The sequence below is a fragment of the Theropithecus gelada genome, chromosome 2 (genome assembly GCF_003255815.1).
Source record: "Theropithecus gelada isolate Dixy chromosome 2, Tgel_1.0, whole genome shotgun sequence".
Taxonomy (NCBI): domain Eukaryota; kingdom Metazoa; phylum Chordata; class Mammalia; order Primates; family Cercopithecidae; genus Theropithecus; species Theropithecus gelada.
Window position 1 is genome coordinate 89,969,823 of NC_037669.1, and position 20,142 is coordinate 89,989,964.

The 20,142-nt window shown below is 56.8% G+C and overlaps 1 protein-coding gene across 1 annotated transcript; it reads right to left on the reverse strand.

Annotated features, from left to right (window-relative positions):
* Window positions 1-4,585: 4,585 nt before the first annotated feature.
* On the reverse strand, window positions 4,586-19,832 carry SLC38A3 (solute carrier family 38 member 3). Its single transcript, XM_025376270.1, has 16 exons — window positions 19,726-19,832; window positions 11,249-11,400; window positions 11,066-11,147; window positions 10,778-10,893; window positions 10,090-10,163; window positions 9,913-10,005; window positions 9,732-9,813; window positions 8,236-8,318; window positions 8,083-8,141; window positions 7,720-7,884; window positions 7,566-7,645; window positions 7,194-7,294; window positions 6,847-6,971; window positions 6,616-6,760; window positions 5,580-5,683; window positions 4,586-5,491 (listed from the first exon to the last, which is right to left on the reverse strand). Exons 2-16 carry the CDS (start codon window positions 11,347-11,349, stop codon window positions 5,387-5,389), a joined length of 1,515 nt encoding a protein of 504 aa, XP_025232055.1. The 5' UTR covers window positions 11,350-11,400; window positions 19,726-19,832; the 3' UTR covers window positions 4,586-5,386.
* Between the last annotated feature and the right edge of the window lie 310 nt (window positions 19,833-20,142).

Genomic DNA, 20,142 nt, shown 5'->3' on the forward strand with positions numbered 1-20,142 from the left:
TTTTTTTTGTGAGACGGAGTCTCGCTCTGTCGCCCAGACTGGAGTGCAGTGGCCGGATCTCAGCTCACTGCAAGCTCCGCCTCCCGGGTTCCCGCCATTCTCCTGCCTCAGCCTCCCGAGTAGCTGGGACTACAGGCGCCCACAACCGCGCCCGGCTAATTTTTTTGTATTTTTAGTAGAGACGAGGTTTCACCGTGGTCTCGATCTCCTGACCTTGTGATCCGCCCGCCTCGGCCTCCCAAAGTGCTGGGATTACAGGCGTGAGCCACCGCGCCCGGCCAATGTTTTTTTTTTTTGAGACGGAGTCTCACTCTGTCACCCAGGCTGGAGTGCAGTGGCATGGTCTCGGCTCACTGCAACCTCCCCCTCCCAGGTTCAAGCAATTCTCCTGCCTCAGTTTCCCAAGTAACTGAGACTATAGGTGCGTGCCACCACACCCAGCTAATTTTTGTAGTTTTTAGTAGAGACGCGGTTTCACTATGTTGGCCAGGCTGATCTCGAACTCCTGACCTTGTGATCTCTCCACCTCAGCCTCCCAAAGTACTGGGATTACAGGCGTGAGCCACCATGCCTGGCCGATGTCCAGTCAATGTTTTTATTTTATTTTTTGAGACGGAGTCTTGCTCTGCCGCCCAGGCTGGAGTGCAGTGGCGCAATCTCGGCTCATTGCAAGCTCCGCCTCCTGGGTTCACGCCATTCTTCTGACTCAGCCTCCCGAGTAGCTGGGACAGGTGCCCACCACCATGCCTGGCTAATTTTTTGTATTTTTTAGTAGAGACGGGGTTTCACCGTATTAGCCAGGATGGTCTCGATCTCCTGGCCTTGTGATCTGCTCACCTTGGCCTCCCAAAGTGCTGGGATTACAGACTTGAGCCACCGCGCCCGGCCCAATCAATGTTTTGAACTCTTCATGGACAAAACTGATCTCCCTCCCAAGCCTGTTCCTCTTCCAGCCTCCTGCAGTGGCACCTCTATCCCTAGACAACCTTGGAGTCACCCTTGACTTATTTCTGCCTCTCCTCCCATACTCGAATCATCCAGGAACCCTGCCACCTCTACCTTTAGGACAATCCTAGTGCCTCATCCCGCATCTACCATCACCTGGGCTAAGCCACGCAACATGACTATTTGGAGTAACTACAGGAACCCTTGTGTCAGTGTCACCCTTGCCCCCCATTCGCCACCCAGAGCCTAGTCTTAATGCAGCAGCTGGAATAATCTATTAAAAACTAAGACTTATGCCTGGCATGGTGGCTCACACCTGTAATCCCAGCACTTTGGGAGGCCAAAATGGGAGAATTACTTGAGATCAGGACTTTGAAACCAGCCTGGGAAACATAGTGAGACCCTGTCTCTACAAAAAATAAAATACAAATAAGTAGGCAGTGGCGACATGTGCTTATAGTCCCCAGCTACTCAGGAGGCTGAGGCAGGAGGGTCCCTTGAGTCTAGAAATTCAAGGCAGCAGTGAGCTATGATCATGCCATTTGCATTTCAGCCGGGACCACAGAGCTAGACTGTGTCTTTAAAAAAAAAAAAAGTTCCTTTCTCAGGCCCACTCTGACCCCCTGTCCCCCACCCCACATTTTTCTTACCTTGTTGTTTTTACTCCCTGTAGTACTGAGCATCTTCTAACCACATGATAGAATTTAGTGGTTAGGTTTAATGTTTCTTTTTTGGATCTAATCCCCAGCCTGGACTGTAAGTTCAGGGAAGGCCAGGGGCTTTACTTTGTTCACTGCTTTATTTGCAGGTGCTAGATGAGTGCCTGGCATGTGGGAACTGTCAATAAATGCTTGTTGAATGAATGAATGAGTCAGTCGAGACACAAACGTGTGCTTGTACACACAGGTGAGAAGGGTGTGGGCAAGGGCAGCTGCTGGGCAGGGAGACTGAGACCCATGCTTTTGCCCCCTTTCCTGCTCTTATTTTTCTATAATAAGCAGTCATAAGAAAAACAGTGAAAAGAAATATAGAAGACCTTTGTACTGGACCTTCAGGCTGCTCTAACTTGTCAATACTCCAAACAGAACAATTTTTCCAGAACTATTTATTTATTTATTTATTATTTTTTGAGACAGAGTTTGGCTCTTGCTGCCCAGGCTGGAGTGCAACAGCCTGATCTTAGCTCACTGTAACCTCCACTTCCCGGGTTCAAGCGATTCTCCTGCCTCAGCCTCCCGAGTAGCTGGGATTACAGGCGCCCACCACCACGCCCGGCTAATTTTTTGTATTTTTAGTAGAGATGGGGTTTCTCCATGTTGGTCAGGCTGGTCTCGAACTCCTGACCTCAGGTGATCCGCCTACCTCGGCCTCCCAAAGTGCTGGGATTATAGGTGTGAGCCACCGCACCCGGCCTAGAACTATTTATTTATCTGTTTATTTATTTATTTATTTTTTGAGACAGAGTCTTGCTGTGTTGCCCAGGCTGGAGTGCAGTGGCACAATCACAACTCACTGCAGCCTCAGTCACCTGGACACAAGTGATCCTTCTGCCTCCACCTCCTGAAGAGCTGGGACTTACAGGCGTGAGCCACCACACCCTGCTAATTTTTCAATTTTTTTTTTTTTTTTTTTAGAGACGAGGTTTCGCCATGTTGCCCAGGTTGGTCTTGAAATCTTGAGTTCAAGTAATCTGCCCACCTCGGTTTCCCGAAGTGCTGGGATTACAGGTGTGAGCCACCACGCCTGGCCCCAGAACAATTTTTTAAAAGGATAACAAAGGAAAAAACCTGGGAAAATTTTCAACGCATACACAAATGCTTAATGATGCCTGAGGGCCTGCAGACCATGGAGGCCAAGTGTCTGGAATTTGACAGCCAGGGACAATGGATACTCATTTTCTTTTTTTTTTTAATCTTTTAATTTTTTTTTTTTTTTTTTTTTTTTTGAGACGGAGTCTTGCTCTGTCACCCAGGCTGGAGTGCAGTGGCGCTATCTAAACTCACTGCAAGTTCCGACTCCCGGGTTCACGCCATTCTCCTGCCTCAGCCTTCCGTGTAGCTGGGACCGCCACCACGCCCAGCTAATTTTTTGTATTTTTAATAGAGACGGGGTTTCACCGTGTTAGCCAGGATGGTCTTGATTTCCTGACTTCGTGATCCACCCGTCTCGGCCTCCCAAAGTGCTGGGATTACAGGCGTGAACCACCACGCCTGGCGATACTCATTTTCAAACGGTCATGTGGACACTTGGCTCTTGAATCTAGTGTAGTGGCCACGTTACCTGCCTCCTCCTTGCTGGAGCCTGCTGCCCACGGTCAGGCTGGAGGAGGCCTGACTGGGCAAGCAGAGATGGCCTCTTGGGCCAGGGCCCAGGGTCCTTCCCCACACCAGTTGTGTGTATGTGTGTGCGCAGAGGGTGCTGCCTTTAGCACATTCCCCTGGTCTGCAGGGCCTGAGCCAGACGTGGTGTCCTGCTGCTGCTCTGACCTGCAGCCTTCTTTGGATGGAGGGAGTACAAGAAAAGACCCCCAGGTCTGCCTGCGGGATGGACTTGCCCTTCATTGCCCCCCACTGCCCAGGAACCAGGGGTTCCAGGCAGGGTTATGGCCCCATCGAGACCTCTAGAGGGCAGCCCCTCTCATCAGAACACCCTGTGCTGCATCCACCTCTAGGCCAGTGTCCAGCTCTTTCCTGGGGCCACAGGGCTGCTGGGTGAGTCCCCAGCCTGGAGTCAGATGCCTGGGCCTGATGGGAACAGGACTCAGGAAGCTCCCCTCTGCTGAGCTGGCACTGCTGTGGGCCTAGCAGCCATCAGCTTGAGGAAGTTCTTTCTTCAGGATTTTCCCGAGCTGGCAGCTGCCTTGCAAATTCAAACTGGATCTTTCCTGCTGCCCTTTCCTCGGTGGCCTAGCCTGGTGCAGGGTCTCTCTTAATGAGGGTTTGGTGCCAAGGCCTGGGCAGCTCTATCCCACTGGGTCTCAGCTGGTTCAGGCCTGCTCAAGGCAGTGGGCAGCTTCCCAGTCCCACCGGGGCCAGGACACCTGGGGCTGTCCTGCTTCCTTGCAGCCCCTGCCCTACCTTGGACTCCCGCCTCCCTTTGCCATTTGGGTCCCCCCACACAGGGACTACTAACCCACTTTATTCACAGTGGATTTTACTGTTAATAAAAAGATCAGCCCAACAGGGCACAGGATTCCTGCACTTTTGTCCCCAGACTCAGGGCATTGACAGAGTTGACATGGCAGCCTGGGAGCTAGGGGAGGGAAGGGGGCCCTTCCTGGGGCTCCCTCAGGGCTCAGCTGCCCCCAGCTCAGACCCTCCCTGAAGCTGCTGGGGATGCACCTCACGTTGCCTCCTTCCGGAGGCCTCTCTCTGTCCCACTTCCTGGGGCCTCATTAATTCCTCCCCACCTCACCCCGTGAGAAAGCAGGTCTGTGCTGAGCCTGGCCCAGGCCCAGAGCTGGGTCTGAGTGTGCCACTGGTTAGTTTGGGAGGCAGGGGGTGGGGGGGTGGGGGACTTGCCCTGTCCCCACCCTCATCCCAGACAAAGAGACGGGAGCCCTCCATCACCATCCATGTTCTGGCCCCTACCTCACTTTCCAGGAATCCAGGGACCATGGAGACCAAGAATAGAAAACACAGCTGGTCTTATGTATAATATTTATAAAAGAGGGCTGCCAGCCTCCCCACCCTGTCCCAGTGTGGCCACTGGGGTCTTTGGCTCCCGGGGGCAGGCCACTCTGGGCCTCGGCCTGTCTCTTCTCCCAGCAGTGGAATGTGAGCTGTGGCCCAGGCTTGTGGCAGGGGGAGTCCCAGCCTCCCCAGGACTGGTGAAGGGACAGGTCAGGGGTCTCTTGGGGATAGCTACACCAGCCCTACCCTCAGCAGAACCTGCTGGTCCCAGCTATGGGGTATGGGAGGGTGCCATCCTGTGAAGAGGGGTGGGAGAAGAGTATCCAAGGGCCCAAGTGTCTGAAAAGGGCCTAGGGAATAAAAGGGGGAAAAACAAGTGGGCTGGGGAGATGAGGCCCCAGGGCACAGACCGTGGCCTAGCAGCAGGGTAGGGGAATGGCTCTAGGCTGATTCCAGCTCTGTATGTTTCTACAGGCTGTATCTCCTCAGGAGGCAGCTGCTGGGCCCTAGTGTACGCATCTGTGCAAGGAGGGAATGAGGGGCTTGGGTGGGATCTAAGGCGACAGCCCCACCCTGCTCCCAGTTCAAGAAGCCCCTGCTGCTCTGGAGCCTAGCAGGGTAGTGGCCCAAGGGCCTTGGTCCTGGCTCTTGAACAAAAACCTTCCACAGAGAGGACATGGGGCCTGGCTGAATGCCACAGTGTTAATCGCGTCTTTCTCCTCCCCCGACTGGCCACTGGATGGGAGCAGGGGCTGAAGAGTCTGGGCAGGGCTGCTAGGGTGAGTAGACAGAACAGCATGAGGGTCACCCTAGTGGTTTCCTCCGTGCCGGCTGGTCCCTGAGGCCCAGTCAATGATGATGAAGCTCAAGCTCATGGTCATCAGCAAGAAGCCAAGCACAGCAAAACACAGGGCCTGTGAGATCAGAAGTCAGGGTCAGGTCCAAGGTCAGGGCAGTTCCCTTAGCCCCATACCAGCCCACCGGCCTCCAGGCCCCTCGCACCAGGATTTTGGGGGTGGATCTCGCAGGCTCCTTCTCCGTGGGCATGATTCGGAAGTAGAAGATGGCAGGGAAGATGAAGATGAGGCATGGGGCAGATGTGGCACCTGCAAAGAACAAGACATGGCCACTGCTGGCTCATATCCTCCTACTGACTAAGATTCGGGGGTGGACTTTTCAATGAGATCAAACACTCCTTATTGAGGGAGTTTCACGTTGAGACCACTGGAGAGCGCTGCCTGATTCTAGCCCATCAGCCTCTCCCCCTTGTTCTCTATCCGTGAGGATAGAAGGCTGGTGATATCGGTGTCAGGAGAATGTCAGCCAATGAAGCTAGCAATGAGGAAAGGCAAGTCAAGAGATGGAGAGAGAGGAGGGCTTAAGGGTATTGGGCTCCAGGCTACAGCTATACTTGAAGGCTTCTCTGTTATTTGAGCCAGTGAATTCCTTTCTGCTTAATTCATTTCGAGTTAGATTTCGGACATAGAGAACGAAGAGTGCTGTCCATGATATCCATGATACTTAGCCCCCAGGTCTGTCTGTCAGTCCTGGCAGAGTTTATTAGTCCTCTGAGTTGGGTCACCCCAAAGATATTTCAGAATTGTCTGCTCTACCAGCTGAGAGCCCCATCTGGAATGTGGCAGTGGATGGAGCGCCAAACTTGGAGTGCAGTGATCCTGGGGCTGAATCAAGCCCAAGGCTCCTATTCACCAGCTGTGTGGCCCCGCTGCTCCTTTAATCACTCTGAACTTTAGTTTCCTCACATGTGAAATGTGGACAAGACCCAGTGAGATCCTTTGAGGAGGCCTCTGATCCCTGGGGTCCACCCCTGTCCTCCAGCATGGGGGACTGACTCAGTGACTCTGAGCCCCGAAAAGGGATTAGAATAGCCTATGGACAAAAGCTCAGATGGGAGGCCAAACTGTGCACATGGCCACTCCACTTAATGTAGGGTGTAAGCTCAGGAATCTGCCAGGATTTGCAGAGGTGAATTCCTCTGGGGCAATACCCTGCTTCCACAGCAGGGCCAGACCCTCACCGATGACCCCAAAGATGCCCAGGATGTTGGGGGCAAAGATGACCAGCAGGTTGATACAAGTGAGCAGGCCAACAGCAATAAGCACATGCCGCAGCCAGCTGAACTCCTGGTTCGGAAACAGCATCTGCTGGATGGCGCGGCGCACCTGGGGGACAGGTGGGAAGAATAATCAGCCTGTTGGCCCCATCAGCCCCTCCCGCCACTGGTCTGGCCACCTGCCCACCAGCTCACCGGGAACAGAACGATGGGCACTGTGAGCGTGACTGCTGTCAGCACGGCTACACGCACACACAGGATCAGCACGTCAAATGGGTCCACTTTGCTGTAGGTGTGCAGCAGCTCTGACTCCACCCCATCTGTGGCAGGCAGGGAGGGTGGTCAGCAGGTGGCCCCGGGAAGGAGGTGGGATCTGAGCTGCCTGGGGGACCCCAACACTGTGGGGATTGGCATGCAGACTCACCTCCACAGCAGCAAGGAACAGCCAGGCACCACATGCCTCGGTATGGAGGGTACCATGGCCACAACCAGCCCCTTCCCCCCAGCCTGGCCTAGGCCTCTGCCCACCAGTGCCACCATACCATAGAAGGTGAGGTAGCCAAAGAGGGCAGCCAGGAAGTACATGATGTACATGACGGTGATGGACAGGTTGGAGATGTGCTGCATCTTCTTCTTGGAGGGGCTGTGGGGAAGTGGGGGATGGGTGTTGGTGACAAGCTGGGTAACATTGGGAGACCCCCATGTGCCCCAAGCCCTCTCTGGCACCACACTTTCACCATTCAGCAGCTGAGGGAGTCTCCTTCTTGCTCATAATCGCCTCTCATGGCTGCCCCAGAGATCTTAGATAAAGTGACTTGGCTCCTGTCACTCCCCTCTCCACATTCAGGACCACATCCATTCTCCCCAAACCAGCTCAGGGCAGCCCCCCGCCGCTGCCAGCCACAGATACCTACTCCTTGAGCTCGGTATAGATGGGCAGCACCTCGGGGTGGCAGACGAAGGCGAAGGCCATGATGGGGATGGTGTATGCTGTCTGGGGAAGCATGAGGCTGTCAAGGCAGTCCCCCACTCTCACTGGGCCCCCGCCCCACCCTGACCTGTCAGAACCTGTGAGTTGAGCGTGAAGTAACTGGGAGTGCAAAAGGCTGCAGCCTCAGGCTCGATCTGCAGCTGCACCTTCTCTTTCACGACCTCCATGTGGCTGAAGTTGCCTGTGGTGTTGTTGAAGTTGGGGGGCAGTGGGCAGGGCACGTGGAACTTTTTGTAGATGACCTGGAGTGGGGAGAGATGAGGGTGTCAGAGCCAGGCTGAGCTGCCTGGGAAGTTACCATGAAGCCACATCTAGATCAGGACTGGCAGAGCTGCCTTCTGGCCCAGGCTTCCCAGAGACACGTGCCCCCTCCTGATGACAGGGAACTCCCCCGGGAGACCCGCTGCCCGCTTTCTCGGCCAACATGGAAGATGACTCACTGCAATTAGGAAGAACACCATGCAGCTAAGAGAGAAGCCGCTGGAGTAGCCCAGGTAGCCTGCAAAGTGGAGGGGGCACTCTGAGACCTGGGGCCCCTCCCATGGTATACGCCTCCAACATCCCTTCCAAGGCTCTGACCCTTCCACACTCACCAAGCTGCCGCATCAGTGCCAGGGGCAGAATGATGATGACAGAAACAAGGATCACCAGGTAGTTCCCATTCATGTACCAGTCCCTGCAGGGACAGGAATCGGGAGCCAGGGTCAGAATCCATTCAGCCTGGGATGGGGCCCCTGCCTCCCTCTGCTGGAGTTACCAGTGGTGCCAGTGAGTGACATCTGAAGAATGTTTGTCCACAGCTCTGAGTCTCACTTTCCCCATCTGCAAAATGGGCGTGCCCGGCCGGGCGTGCTTCCTCACGCCTGTAATCCCAGCACTTTGGGAGGCCAAGGTGGGTGGATCATCAGGTCAGGAGTTTGAGACCAGCCTGACCAACATGGTGAAATCCTGTCTCTACTAAAAATACAAAAAAAATTAGCTGGGCATGGTGGCACAAGCCTATAATCCCAGCTACTCAGGAGGCTGAGGCAGGAGAATCGCATGAACCCAGGAGGCAGAGGTTGCAGTGAGCCGAGATTGCGCCACTGTACTCCAGCCTGGGCAACAAAGCAAGACTACGTCTCAAAAAAAAAAAAAAAAAAAAGAAGAAGAAGAAAAAAAGGGCGTGCCCTCAGTACTCTCCTTCAGGGTGACGTGAGAACTAAGGTTCCAGCCTGGCACACAGCTCATGCTCAGGACCCTCTCTATTACAGGCACTGCTGTTGCTTTTCTCAGGACACACAGGTCTGGGTCCAACCTTTGGATGGAGGTGGGTGGGAGGAAGGGACCTGGTTCTAGAGGAAGGTGGTGTTTTCCATGGGGGTTTCAGGCACTTGCAATAACCTGTACTCCTTGCGGTTCCTTCTGGCATCTTGGCATTGCCTCATCCTGCTCCCTCCTCTAACCCACCAGGAATGGATATGGGGCATGGGGAAACAAGGGGATAAGGGCTAGGACTGTCCTCAAAGGCAAGCCCGGAGGTCAACTCCTTGGGAAAGGCCCAGGGCCCTAGGGGCAGAATTCTGGCTCTCCCTCTTGCCGGAGCTACTCTCAACCTCCCAGCCCCTCTGCTTGCTCGGCTGGGCTGACAAGAGCAGGGCCTGACTGTGTCCCCTCTGTCCCACAAAACACGTTTGAAGTCCAGTCAATGCTGGCTAAAGTGATAGGCAACTGGGACACCTGGGCTTAATCTCTTGGTGGGGGGGCAACCCCATGGTCAGGAATAGCAGGTGCTTAGAGCTAAGCTTGAGCCTCCCATGCTCACAGGCTGGGTTCGGGGTGAGGAGGGGCCCGGCTTTCTCAGCTGCACCCTGCCCCTAGCCCCACATGCCCCTTCTGGAGGGGGCGTCCCCTAGGTGCTTCCCAAGTGAGTGTGAACTGAATGCTGGCTCTGCTGGCAACTCTCCCACCTCCACCAGCTGCTTTGTCTTGTCTTTGTCTTGTCTCTCCCACTAGCCCAGCCTGGCACCCCCACCCTCACCCAGCCCCCTACCCCACCCCTCCTCATTGTACAGCACCCCTCTCCTCCCCTCCCCACTCCAGGGCTCACGAGGTTTTCTCCTCCAGGTTCAGGAAGGTCTGTATGACAAGTGGCAGCTCAGACTTGATGATGTACAGGTAGCTGGACATGGCTGTGGGGAGAGGGGTGAGCAGGCGCTGGGGTCAGCCCAACCGGCCAGCTTTCGGGGCCGTCTGCTTGCCTACTGCCTGCCCCTGCCCACTGCTCTCACCTCCGATGTTCTGGAGCGTGATGGCCAGGGCTGCTGCCAGCTTTCCTGGGGTCCCAAAGGCACGGTAGCCCAGCTGCTCATAGGCACGGATGCCTGCGGCAGCAGGGTCAAGAAGTCAGGAACTGGCCCCAGTTTACCCACCAGCTCCCGCCCATTCCAGGCTGGTGTGAAGCTCACCCACGACCCCTGAGGACTTGAGTAGCAGGTGGATGGAGTAGCTGGAGAGCAAGGCGACAGCCGTCAACAGGAACCTGGGGACACATGGGAAGATGGAAGAAAAAGGCCACTGGGGGCTACCCTAGCTGGCAGAGGGTGAGGGGCTCTGAGAGGCCTGGGGGTGAAGGGTCTGTGACCTGGGTGTCTGGACTTCCAACAGGTATGGATGCAAGCTCAGCAGGTCCCAGGGGTGATGAACACCACCCCGTTTGATCCAGGGTGGGACACACCCCAGAAGGGGCCCTCTGAGTCAAGAGTGTCCCTATGACTGCCCTCTGAGCACCTCCTCCTCTCGAGTCCTTGAAACAAACATGTTTTCCATTCTGGCTTCAGGGCAGAGCCCCCAGGCAAAGGACACGTGTGCCCACACAAAGCCTGGCCATGGGGCTTGGCTATCATGTGTAAGGTGGCAGAAGGACAGTCTCTGGCCTGTAAGACTGGCCTGTGTTGTGACCTCAGTCGGTTTACTGGGCAGTGAGGTATATTTGTTTGGCTGTGGATGTTTTTTTCAGCCATGGTTTGTTAGTGTAAGAAGTGCCCACCCACTGCAGCCTGGGTGCTAGGACAGGGAACTGGCAGGTCCTGGGAGGTCATGATTGGTGACTTGCTTAGGGCCCCTATCTTTAGAAGGTTCTCTGAGGGCACTCACAGGAAAAGGATAATGCCCGTATTGGCCATGGCATAGGCGAGTCCGAGGATGCCGCTGCCCATGATGGCATTGCTGAGGTTGAACACTGACATCCCAAATGATGTCTTCCCCTCGAACTGCAGGCACCAGAATGGGATGGGGAAGGGTGGGAGGAGTCAGCAAGGGACAGGGGCATCACGGCATTCCCCCTGACTGTCCCTCAGCCTCCCACTGCTGCCAGAGACCACCTCATTACTGCATCCAAGTTCCCCACAGTGTCCCCCAACAACCCGTTGCTGCCCCGCTCACGTCGGTGAAGTGTGGCTCCTTGCTGGGACTTTTCTGTAGGAAGCTCTTGCCCTCAATACAGCTCCTTGTGGGGTCCTCGACCCTGTAGGCACAGGTCAGGGTGGGTGGCTCAGCTCCAGCCCTTTGCTCTGTACCCCTGCCCTGCCCTGTCTTGAGCCAGCACTGGGTCCCTCTTGTACTCACCTCTGGTTGCCTGCCATAGGGGTGATGACTGGGAGCAGCCCCTCTGAGTGTTTGCCATTGGGCACCAGCTCCACCATCTCTGTCTGCAGAGGCACCTCCATGGCTCAGGGCACAACACCAGGAGCACCGGTCTCACACCAACAGTCAGATGTCTGCAGAGCAGCCGTTCCCTCTGGTTAGCCCCATTACTTGGGCCTATGGCCCAGCCTCCTACCCGAGGCCTGCAGCCATAGCACACCTCCCAGATGGCCACTCGGGACATACCCGCACATGCAGCTCTGCCTGCTGCCTCCCTGGGATCTGCCGTTGGGGGGATCCAGCTCGGACACCTGAGTTCCCAGCATGTTCTGATGGGACACCCTAGCCAGCACATAATGCATTTCTTACACGCACACCCATCCAGGCAAGCCTTTGGGGTCTTGGTTTCCCCATCTGTGAAGTAAGGATCATCTGGATGACCCAAGTTCAGAGCCCAGTGGCACCAGCATCCCCAGATGCTCAGTCCCAGGTCCCCAGACTTCACTCTGGGTATGTACCCGGGATAGACTTCCCCTCCTTGACATCAGTACTGGGAGATGGTTTCCTGCACTGACCCTGTGTCCAGGGGCCTCCTGTCCAATCTAGAATGGCACTGCCCGACGGCTGGAGGCCTCAGGAGAGGGTGAGGGCTGTGGGCCCTGTTCCCAGCCGCCCGGCGGGCACTGCTGGCAGCCAGAACAAAGAGCCCTCTGTGGGCTGAGAGCTGGCGCTGGGAACGGCAGGCGCAGAGGCTGTCCCCCCTCCCCGGAGCCAGGATGCCTGAGGCGGTGCTGGGTAGCTGGACACCTGGGCCCTTCCCGCCTGGCTGCGGCAAAGGGCCCTCAGGGGGCCTTCCAGGAAAAGGGTGCTCCAGGGCCGGTTCTCTGTGCCACACATGCCTCACCCTCCACACAGTCCTGGCCTCAGGGCCATGTTTTCTTCCAAGCCTCTCCTCTACTGCCAGGCAGGGAACCCCTGCTAGGCCTCAAAGGAACCAGCTCCCCTTTCCCCACCATCCCTGCTCACTGCCCAGACAACTCACTGGCCCCTCTCCCATCACTGGATCCAGGAATTGCCTGCTTCATACCCAGAGGTGACTGGGCATAGTGCCCCCAGGTTCTGTAAGGACACCCTGAAGGCCAGCCTGGCCAGCAGGAGAGCTGAGGCCAGAGTGGAGACCAGTGAGTAGGACAGTACTGCCAGGCAGGACAGCCAGAGCCTGGTCCTAAAGCCACGGCACCCTCTTTGCTAGGGAACCCTGAATTCTGCCCTGAACCCCCCATCCCCACTCCAGCCCCTGATGGTCTCAGGTCTGCCCTTGAATCTGGAGCACTGGGGGACTCAAATGTAGCACTCAGGGCTAGGGGTGAACAGGAGAGGCTGGGCTCAGGCCTCAGGCCTGGTGCCCCCGGAGGCTGCAGAGGTCACAGCAGCCTCTGGCCTCTCTGGTCAGAGGACTCCCTCCCTGTACTGCCCCAGGCAGCCCCAGGCCGGAGTTCAGATTCTGGCACCTGGACCCTGGAGACCCCACACATGGCACTCTTGCATCCCTCAAACTTGCCTCTCCTTCTGATGCCAGCATCTTACCTCCTCTCCTCCCAGCCCCACCTACTCAGAACTCTAACAATGTTAGCATCTCTTCTTGAGCCCTCTCCCCTGACCCCAGAGTTGCCTAGGTCCACCTGTCCTCATGCCCCTGCCCTAAGCCTTGCCATCAGCATCCCTCCAAGGGTCCCACCTGGGTATGGAGGTGCCGGTGCTGGCGTCCAGAGCTACTCCAGAGTCCGCCCTGCACTCAGTTGGGGGTGCCCTCTCTCGGCCCCCTGTCCTGGGCAGGCTGGGACAGGCCCTCAGAGTGTGCTGAGCTGGCAGCCTGGACAAAACACACTTCTCTGCCCTAATATTCTTCCGTAGCAGCCAGGCACTGCCTCCAGGGAGACCACAGTCTGTGTCATGGGCAGTGGGAGGTGTCTGAGGTCTGAGTTCCAGGTTCCCCATCCCCCCTGCAGGAGCTGGGCCTAGACCTTTGGGGCCTGGTGGCTATTACTCAATCATGACCAGTCATTGCTGGGTCTTGGGCTGGCCCGAGATCCCAGAAAGGATTTAGAATATCTCTCCTCAAGTGACCTCCAGTCTGAAAGAGACAACCCCCCCAAATAGCACCCTCATCACTACCCTGTAGCTCCTGCTGCAACTCAGTGTGAGCCACACAGTGCTGTGTCTCAAAAAAGAGGATGGGGGTGCCGGGCGCAGTGGCTCATGCCTGTAATCCCAGCACTTTGGGAGGCCGAGGAGAGCAGGATCACCTGAGGTCAGGAGTTCAAGACCAGCCTGACCAACATGGAAAAACCCCGTCTCTACTAAAAATACAAAATTAGCCCGGCGTGGTGGCACATGCCTGTAATCCCAGCTACTTGGGAGGCTGAGGCAGGAGAATCGCTGGAACCTGCGAGGTGGAGGTTGCAGTGAGCCGAGATTGTGCCATTGCATTCTAGCCTGGCCAACAAGAGCCAAACTCCATCTCAAAAAAAAAAAAAAAGAGGATGGGGGAATCAAGGAAGACTTCCTGGAGGAGGTAACAAAGCCAGTCCTAAAATTCCAGTAGGCACCCTGGGATGTCAAACAGGAAACAGTGCACCAGGTAGAGAGCACAGCATAGGCAGAGGCCCTGAGGTGCAGTACAAGGCAGACTGTGAGGGCTGAAGGAAGGTTCTGTGGCGACAGACAAACCTGATAGAGCTGTAAAGGCCAGGTCCAGGAGTATGGACTTTGGTCCAGGGCAGGGAGGAGGGCTGGGGGCTGGGGACCAGGGTGAGGATTAGCACTGGCCTGGCATGGAGCCCCCAGCCATTCCCTGAAGCTACCAGCCCATTTTTGACAGCTCCTACCCCTCAGGCCTGTGGCCTCCCAGGCTCCTTTGTATCCGGGAGTCAGGGTAAACTCAGGGAAGGGCCCCTGCATGAGAAAGGATCCCAGCAGAGCCTGATCCCCTGTGTTGAAAGCCCAGAGCAGAACTTCTGGTGCTGGGCTTGGCCCTGCCTCACTGTGTGGCTAGGGGCAGCGTACTCCCCAGCTCAGGACCTCAGTGTACCCCTATCCTCTAGGGGTCCCATGAGGCTTGGTCAAAGTTTGGGATGAGTGAGGAGCCTCCCCAAAGCCTTCATCCCCAGGGCAGGCCATGGGTGCCCAGAGAGTGGCCAGGCGCTAGGGTGGGGAGATCATAGTGGCCTTGGGCAGGTCATCAGAATGGCATGTCATGGATGTAGTGTGAGCCCGGGCAGTAGATCAACGGCCCAGGCCATTGCCCTGGGACCTGTTTTGCTTTCCTGGGAGATAAGGGCCAGGAGGGGCCAGGAGCCACAGGGATGGTGCAGCAGGTAACGCCCGCCCACGCAAACATCACCTGGTGAGAATTCATCAGTCACACCTCAGCAGGTGTTGAGTTTGGCTAATTAAAGATTTTGAGCCCCAGGAATCCAGGCCACCTCAGGGCAGCTGATGCAAGTGGCTACAGGAAGCACAGCTCTCTGCCCAGGGATCAAGGTCCTTGGAGTCCCCAGGACTCTGAGCCTTGCTTTCCTTCCCCATGCTCAGGAACATAAGTGGGTGTGGGTCTGCAGTAGTGAGCTGGTGACAGGGAGGCCTTCACACTCTTTTTTCCTTGGTGGTCACTTGTACCAGCGGAGGCACAGACCCTCTGGAGCTTACTGCTAAGGCCCAGGCTTCCTGACCTCCGCCAAGATCTCAGGAGAGAGACAGTTGGCCTGGCTTGAGGGTCCTTCATGATTATTCTTGGGGGCTCAGGGATGAGGGCTGCCCCCAGTTCTAGCTCAGCTCATTTTTACCACTCCCCTCCTTGACTAAGACAGGGTGCCCCCCTTCTAAGTCTGGTACCCATCTGGACAGCTACCCCTCTGTCCACCTGCTCCTCCAGGCTTCAGAGGGAAGATGCCCCCTCCTAGGACAAGGTGTTAGTAAGAGGGGAAACCAGATCCAGTGGAGACATTTGGACTGTATGTTCTCAAGGCACAGCCGCAGGAATTAGTGGTAGCTGACTGCTGGGGTCAGGGGTCTAGGGACAAAGCAAGTGGGAGGAGGATGTTAGAACAGGGAAAAGACACCTCTTACCCTCCTCCAGACCCACGTTTCCAGATTTTGACCCCAGTAGATTCTAGTCCTCCCTCTGCCACGTCCTCCTCATCAACAACACAACAATGCAAGTGGCCAGTGTGTGACCAACACTGGGCTAATACCGAGGAAGTGACATGCAGGAGGGGGCACATTCAGGGGAAGGCAGATGGCCCAGAGAACTGAACTACTGGCTACGTTAATCCTCAACCCCCAGTTCCCTGGCCTTGGGATCTAGGGTCTGTGGCTGTGTGTTCTGGGCATCCGGAGGTGTCTAGGAGGATCTGAGAGACCCAGCTGGGGCCGGAAGGTAGACTTTCCTGTGGCCGGGTACATTTTCTAACAGATGCTTGTAGCTGGGCCTAATCTTAGGCACCTCAGCCTCCCTTCCCACCCAGCCCTGGACCCTCCTTGCTCAGGCTGCCACCCGTAGAGGTTGCAGCCAGAAGCTCTTGGTTCACGAGTGGGCTACAGCAACAGCAGCCCCCACCTCCCCCATTGCCAGTCTGCTGAGAAGGACGTGCAGCCCGACCGAGGCCCAGCTGAGGCAAAAGACAGGACATCACGTGACTGTGGCCCCCCAGGGGCAGGGGAGACCCTGCGCCAGCCAGCCCATTCTCCTCCCTGCTGACCCGGAATCCCCTGGAGGCGGCCAAATATTTGGACAGCCGGACTTCTGGCCCCAAAGAAAGCTGAAACACAGGCCTCGGGCAGTTCAGGACTCATCAGAGAGTCCAATGGGGGGCTAAAGTCAAGGTCGGCCTGGAGGAGGGGCAACATCCAACATCAGGAAGAAGAGGAAGAGGGAGGGAAGAGAGATAGACAGGGAGAGAGCAGGGAGAGAAAACAGTCATTAGCTCCATGCGTCCATGCATACTGATCCATACAGAGAGACAGACAGACAGACAGAGATGCAGAGGCCCAGGGAGACAGGGAAATGCAGATACACACAGAGGGACACAGACAGAAAAACAGACAAAAATCACATGCAGATAGCGGACAGACATTTAGACAGGGAGACAGAGAGTGACAGAGACAACCAGGGAGGTGAGAAACAGAGTGAGCGCCCAGTCAGAGACAGCCAAATGGAGGAAGAGACAGACAACGAGACAGCAAGAGATGGTTGTAAGGCCGGGCGTGGTGGCTCACGCCTGTAATCTCAGCACTTTGGGAGGCTGAGACGGGCAGATCACCTGAGCCCAGGAGTTCGAGACCAGCCTGGCCAACATGGTGAAACCCCATGTCTACTAAAAATACAAAAATTATCCAGGCATGGTGGCAGGTGCCCGTAATCCCAGCTGCTTGGGAGGCTGAGGCAGGAGAATTGTTTGATCCCGGAGGCAGAGGCTGCGGTGAGCCAAGATCATGCCACTGCACGCCAGCCTGGGTAACAGAGAGAGACCCTATCTCAAAAAAAAAAAAAAAAAAAAAGAGACAACTGAGGAAAAAGCCCCAGAAAGAGCGAGAAGGGGAGAGGGAGCCAGGGGTCCCAGGTGAGGGGGCAGTAGGCCCAACGGACACTGCCAAGATGGCCAGGCAGAACCCTGGAGGACCCCACAAAAAGACTGCTGCTGTGCCTCCAGGTCTCCACAGAGCAGGTTATGCCCCTACCAGCCAGGTGCTATGACACCCAGAGGGTGGGGCTGAGCCCACTAGGGCCACAAGGCCAGGCCCAACTGGAAAGCTCAGAGATCCCTGGTCCAGCACCCAGGACTTGTCTACCTGAGCAATGGAAAATACATGTGGAGATGATGGTCAGTTGGAGTGACCCCCATTCTCAGCAGCCATGCACGTGTGCAGACGTGCCGGCTGAGAGGCTGTGTACAGGACGTGGCCCGCAGAGCGGAAATTCAAAACCAAGCCACCCCAGGCCACTGGCCGGAAAGCCCCTCCTGCCCAGCAGCTGGTCCTTCCCTTTGGCCCCCAGAAGCCCCGCCTGGTCCTCTAGAGCCCCACCCTGTTCTCCTATGTCTGTCCTACTACCTAGAGTCAAAGGCCTACCCTTCGCCCACTAGACAAGATTACACAGGGCACACAGTAGGTGCTCAGCAAATGTTAAATGAATGGAATGGCCAGGCACGGTGGCTCACACTTGTAATTCCAGCACTTTGGGAGGCCAACGCAGGCAGACTGCTTGAGCTCAGGAGTCCGAGACCAGTCTGGGCAACATGATGAAACTCTGCCTCTACCAAAAATACAAAAAAATTATCCAGGCTTCGTGTTGCGCACCTTTCGGTCCTGGCTACTCAGAAGGCTGAGATGGGAGAATTGCTTGAGCCTGGGAGGCGGCGGCTGCAGTGAGACTAGATTGTGCCACTGCACTCCAGCCTGGGCAACAGAGTGAGACCCCATCTCAAAAAATGAAACAAATAAAAATAAATTAATGGAATGCAGTTGAGGCCCTCGGCAAGCCCTCTTACCTGCTCCAACTGAGGCCTGGCCCCTGGCCATGTCTACACTAGAACATCCTCCCCCTGAGTCCCAATTCTACTATAGCATAGACTGCAATTCCACCTCAGCTTTCTGTTCACAGAGATGCCAAAACTGCACCTCCCTGGTGGCCCACCCGCACCACTCCCCTCCAAATATGTTTCCCTCTCAAACTGGATGCTTGTCCTTACACCCAACCCAGACTTCCAGGGTGTGTCCAGTTCAGCTTAAAATCCTCCCCTGACTCAACCCAGAGACCATGAACCACCCAGCCAGTCTTGTTGTGCCTCAGTTTCTCCATCTGTCCAGGGCTTCAAGGCTACTTGCTAGGGCAATGGCACAAGAGCAGGAGCAACCAGTTGTCATGATCTGGCAACTTGGAGCCCTGGACTGGCGTGGGGACCATTTGTGACATGGGCCAAAAGAACCAGCACACAACGAAGAGTGACTTGAGAGGCCAGCGAAGACATGGGTCCCATGGGCCCAGGCAGAGCAAAATTCTGAGATACACACTTCCACCCTCCCCAGAGATTCGGCTCCCTGCTCCCAATGTGAAGAAATCAGATTCCCATTTCTGGTTTCAGTCATTCCAGCCCTCTCAGAGACGGGGCAGGCTTGGCATCTTCCAGTCCTGAACCCTCCCACCAGTGATGCTTCTTGCAGGAAGGGTACCCTGGCTGTGCCTAATATCCCCCATTCAAAATCGAACCATCCTTGGGTCTCTTTAGCTTTTTATCCCCCAGACTGAGAGCCCTGAGGGATTTGCTTCCTTTCCAAAAGGAAATGAGCCCCATCCCAGACCTTTTACAGAACAGGAAGAGGTGAAAGGTCCAAGGGCATTTTCCAGGGGCAGGTCTGTGCCCCGAGTGGGTCATGGAAGAAAGGACAGGGTTGGCAGGCTGAAGGAAGGATGGGCATGAGTGGGGATGTCTTCCATGGTGTTCCTCAGGGCTCAAGAGCCTTTGACTTAGCCTTTCTCAGACCTGTTTGGGAGCCCATACCTGGACTCAGGACTCACGTCCCTGTGGGGGGGAAAAGGGCGGATCCCCGCAGGTCCCGCCCCTGGCCTCCCCCTGCCCGGGTGTAAACAAATACACGCATTCGCTGTGGCCAATCGAAGGGGCCAACCGGGCGGGGGCGGGCTCTTGCAAACCAAGTCTTGGTTCCTTCTCTCCGCAGTGCGCTGCGCCGGCTCTGACTTATACCCTACCCAGCTCCAGGTTGGGAGGAGCTCGCACGGCGCCCCGGCCACAGGTTAGGGAGCCACGCGCGCCCTGCGTCCTCTGTGCCCGCTGGCTCCTCTGCAAATGGCACCGACTCTGGGACCAGCATGTACCCCGCGGCCCCTCAGGCGGCCCGGCCCGATCTGCCCTCAAGCCCTTGTCCAAAGCAGCCGAGATAAATATACCCGGATTCCCATCGTGCCAGCCGGGCTGCTCTGCCTGTCAGGCGCCCGTCGGGGCAGCGCTCCAGGGACTGCTCCAGGCTCCTCTTGGGTCCTCCCCCCGGGCCCTCTCCAGCCTGCCCCACGGGCCCTGCCTCAGAAAGCCTGGGGCGTGCCGCCCGAGCCTCCAACAAGGCGTCCTGTGGTCCCAGCCCCGGGTGCCCGCCGACCTCCTGCTGCACCTCCCGGCCATGCCGAGAGGCCCCAAGGCGACGACGTGTCCCTCCCAGTACCTCCAGCGCCCTGCTCAAGCTCGGCGCTGAGTCCCGACTGGCAGGTCCCCAAGACCGGCGCCTGGAGCGCGCGGGGCTTTGGCTCGCCGGAGGCTGGGGCGCCTGCCCGGGTCAGGACGGGAGAGGAGAGCTGCCCAGAGCCCAGCTATGGACAAGGAGGGTGGACAGTAGCGCTCGGCCCACCCGATTCCCCTGTGCGGTAGGATGAACACCCGAAGCGGTACCTGGCCTCGCGGCTGGGCACGCGCGGCGCTCCGCTCGGGCCGGTGCGGTCCGCTCTGCTCCCAGCTGAACTCAGGGCTGCAACAGCGACAACAGCGACGGTGGGGATGAAGGGCGCCCGGCCCCGCCCCCGGCCCGCCCCCGGCCCGCCAATCCCTGGCTGCCCGCGGGAGGAGGGGCTGGTCGGGGAATGGCTGGGGCCGGGGCAGGCTGGGAGCAAAGGGGCGGCCTGAGCGTTAAGGAGCCCCTAAGTGGGAGAGCAGAGCTGCCGGAGGGGCTCCGTTGAGTCTTGTGGGGGGAATGCTTCAGTCCGAAGCAGATTCTCTCTGAGGTCTGTGGGTGTCACCTTAACCCCTGAAACGCTCTGCCCACACCCCTCAAAGCCAGAAGGCGAGCTTCAGTCAAGAGGACTGGCAATG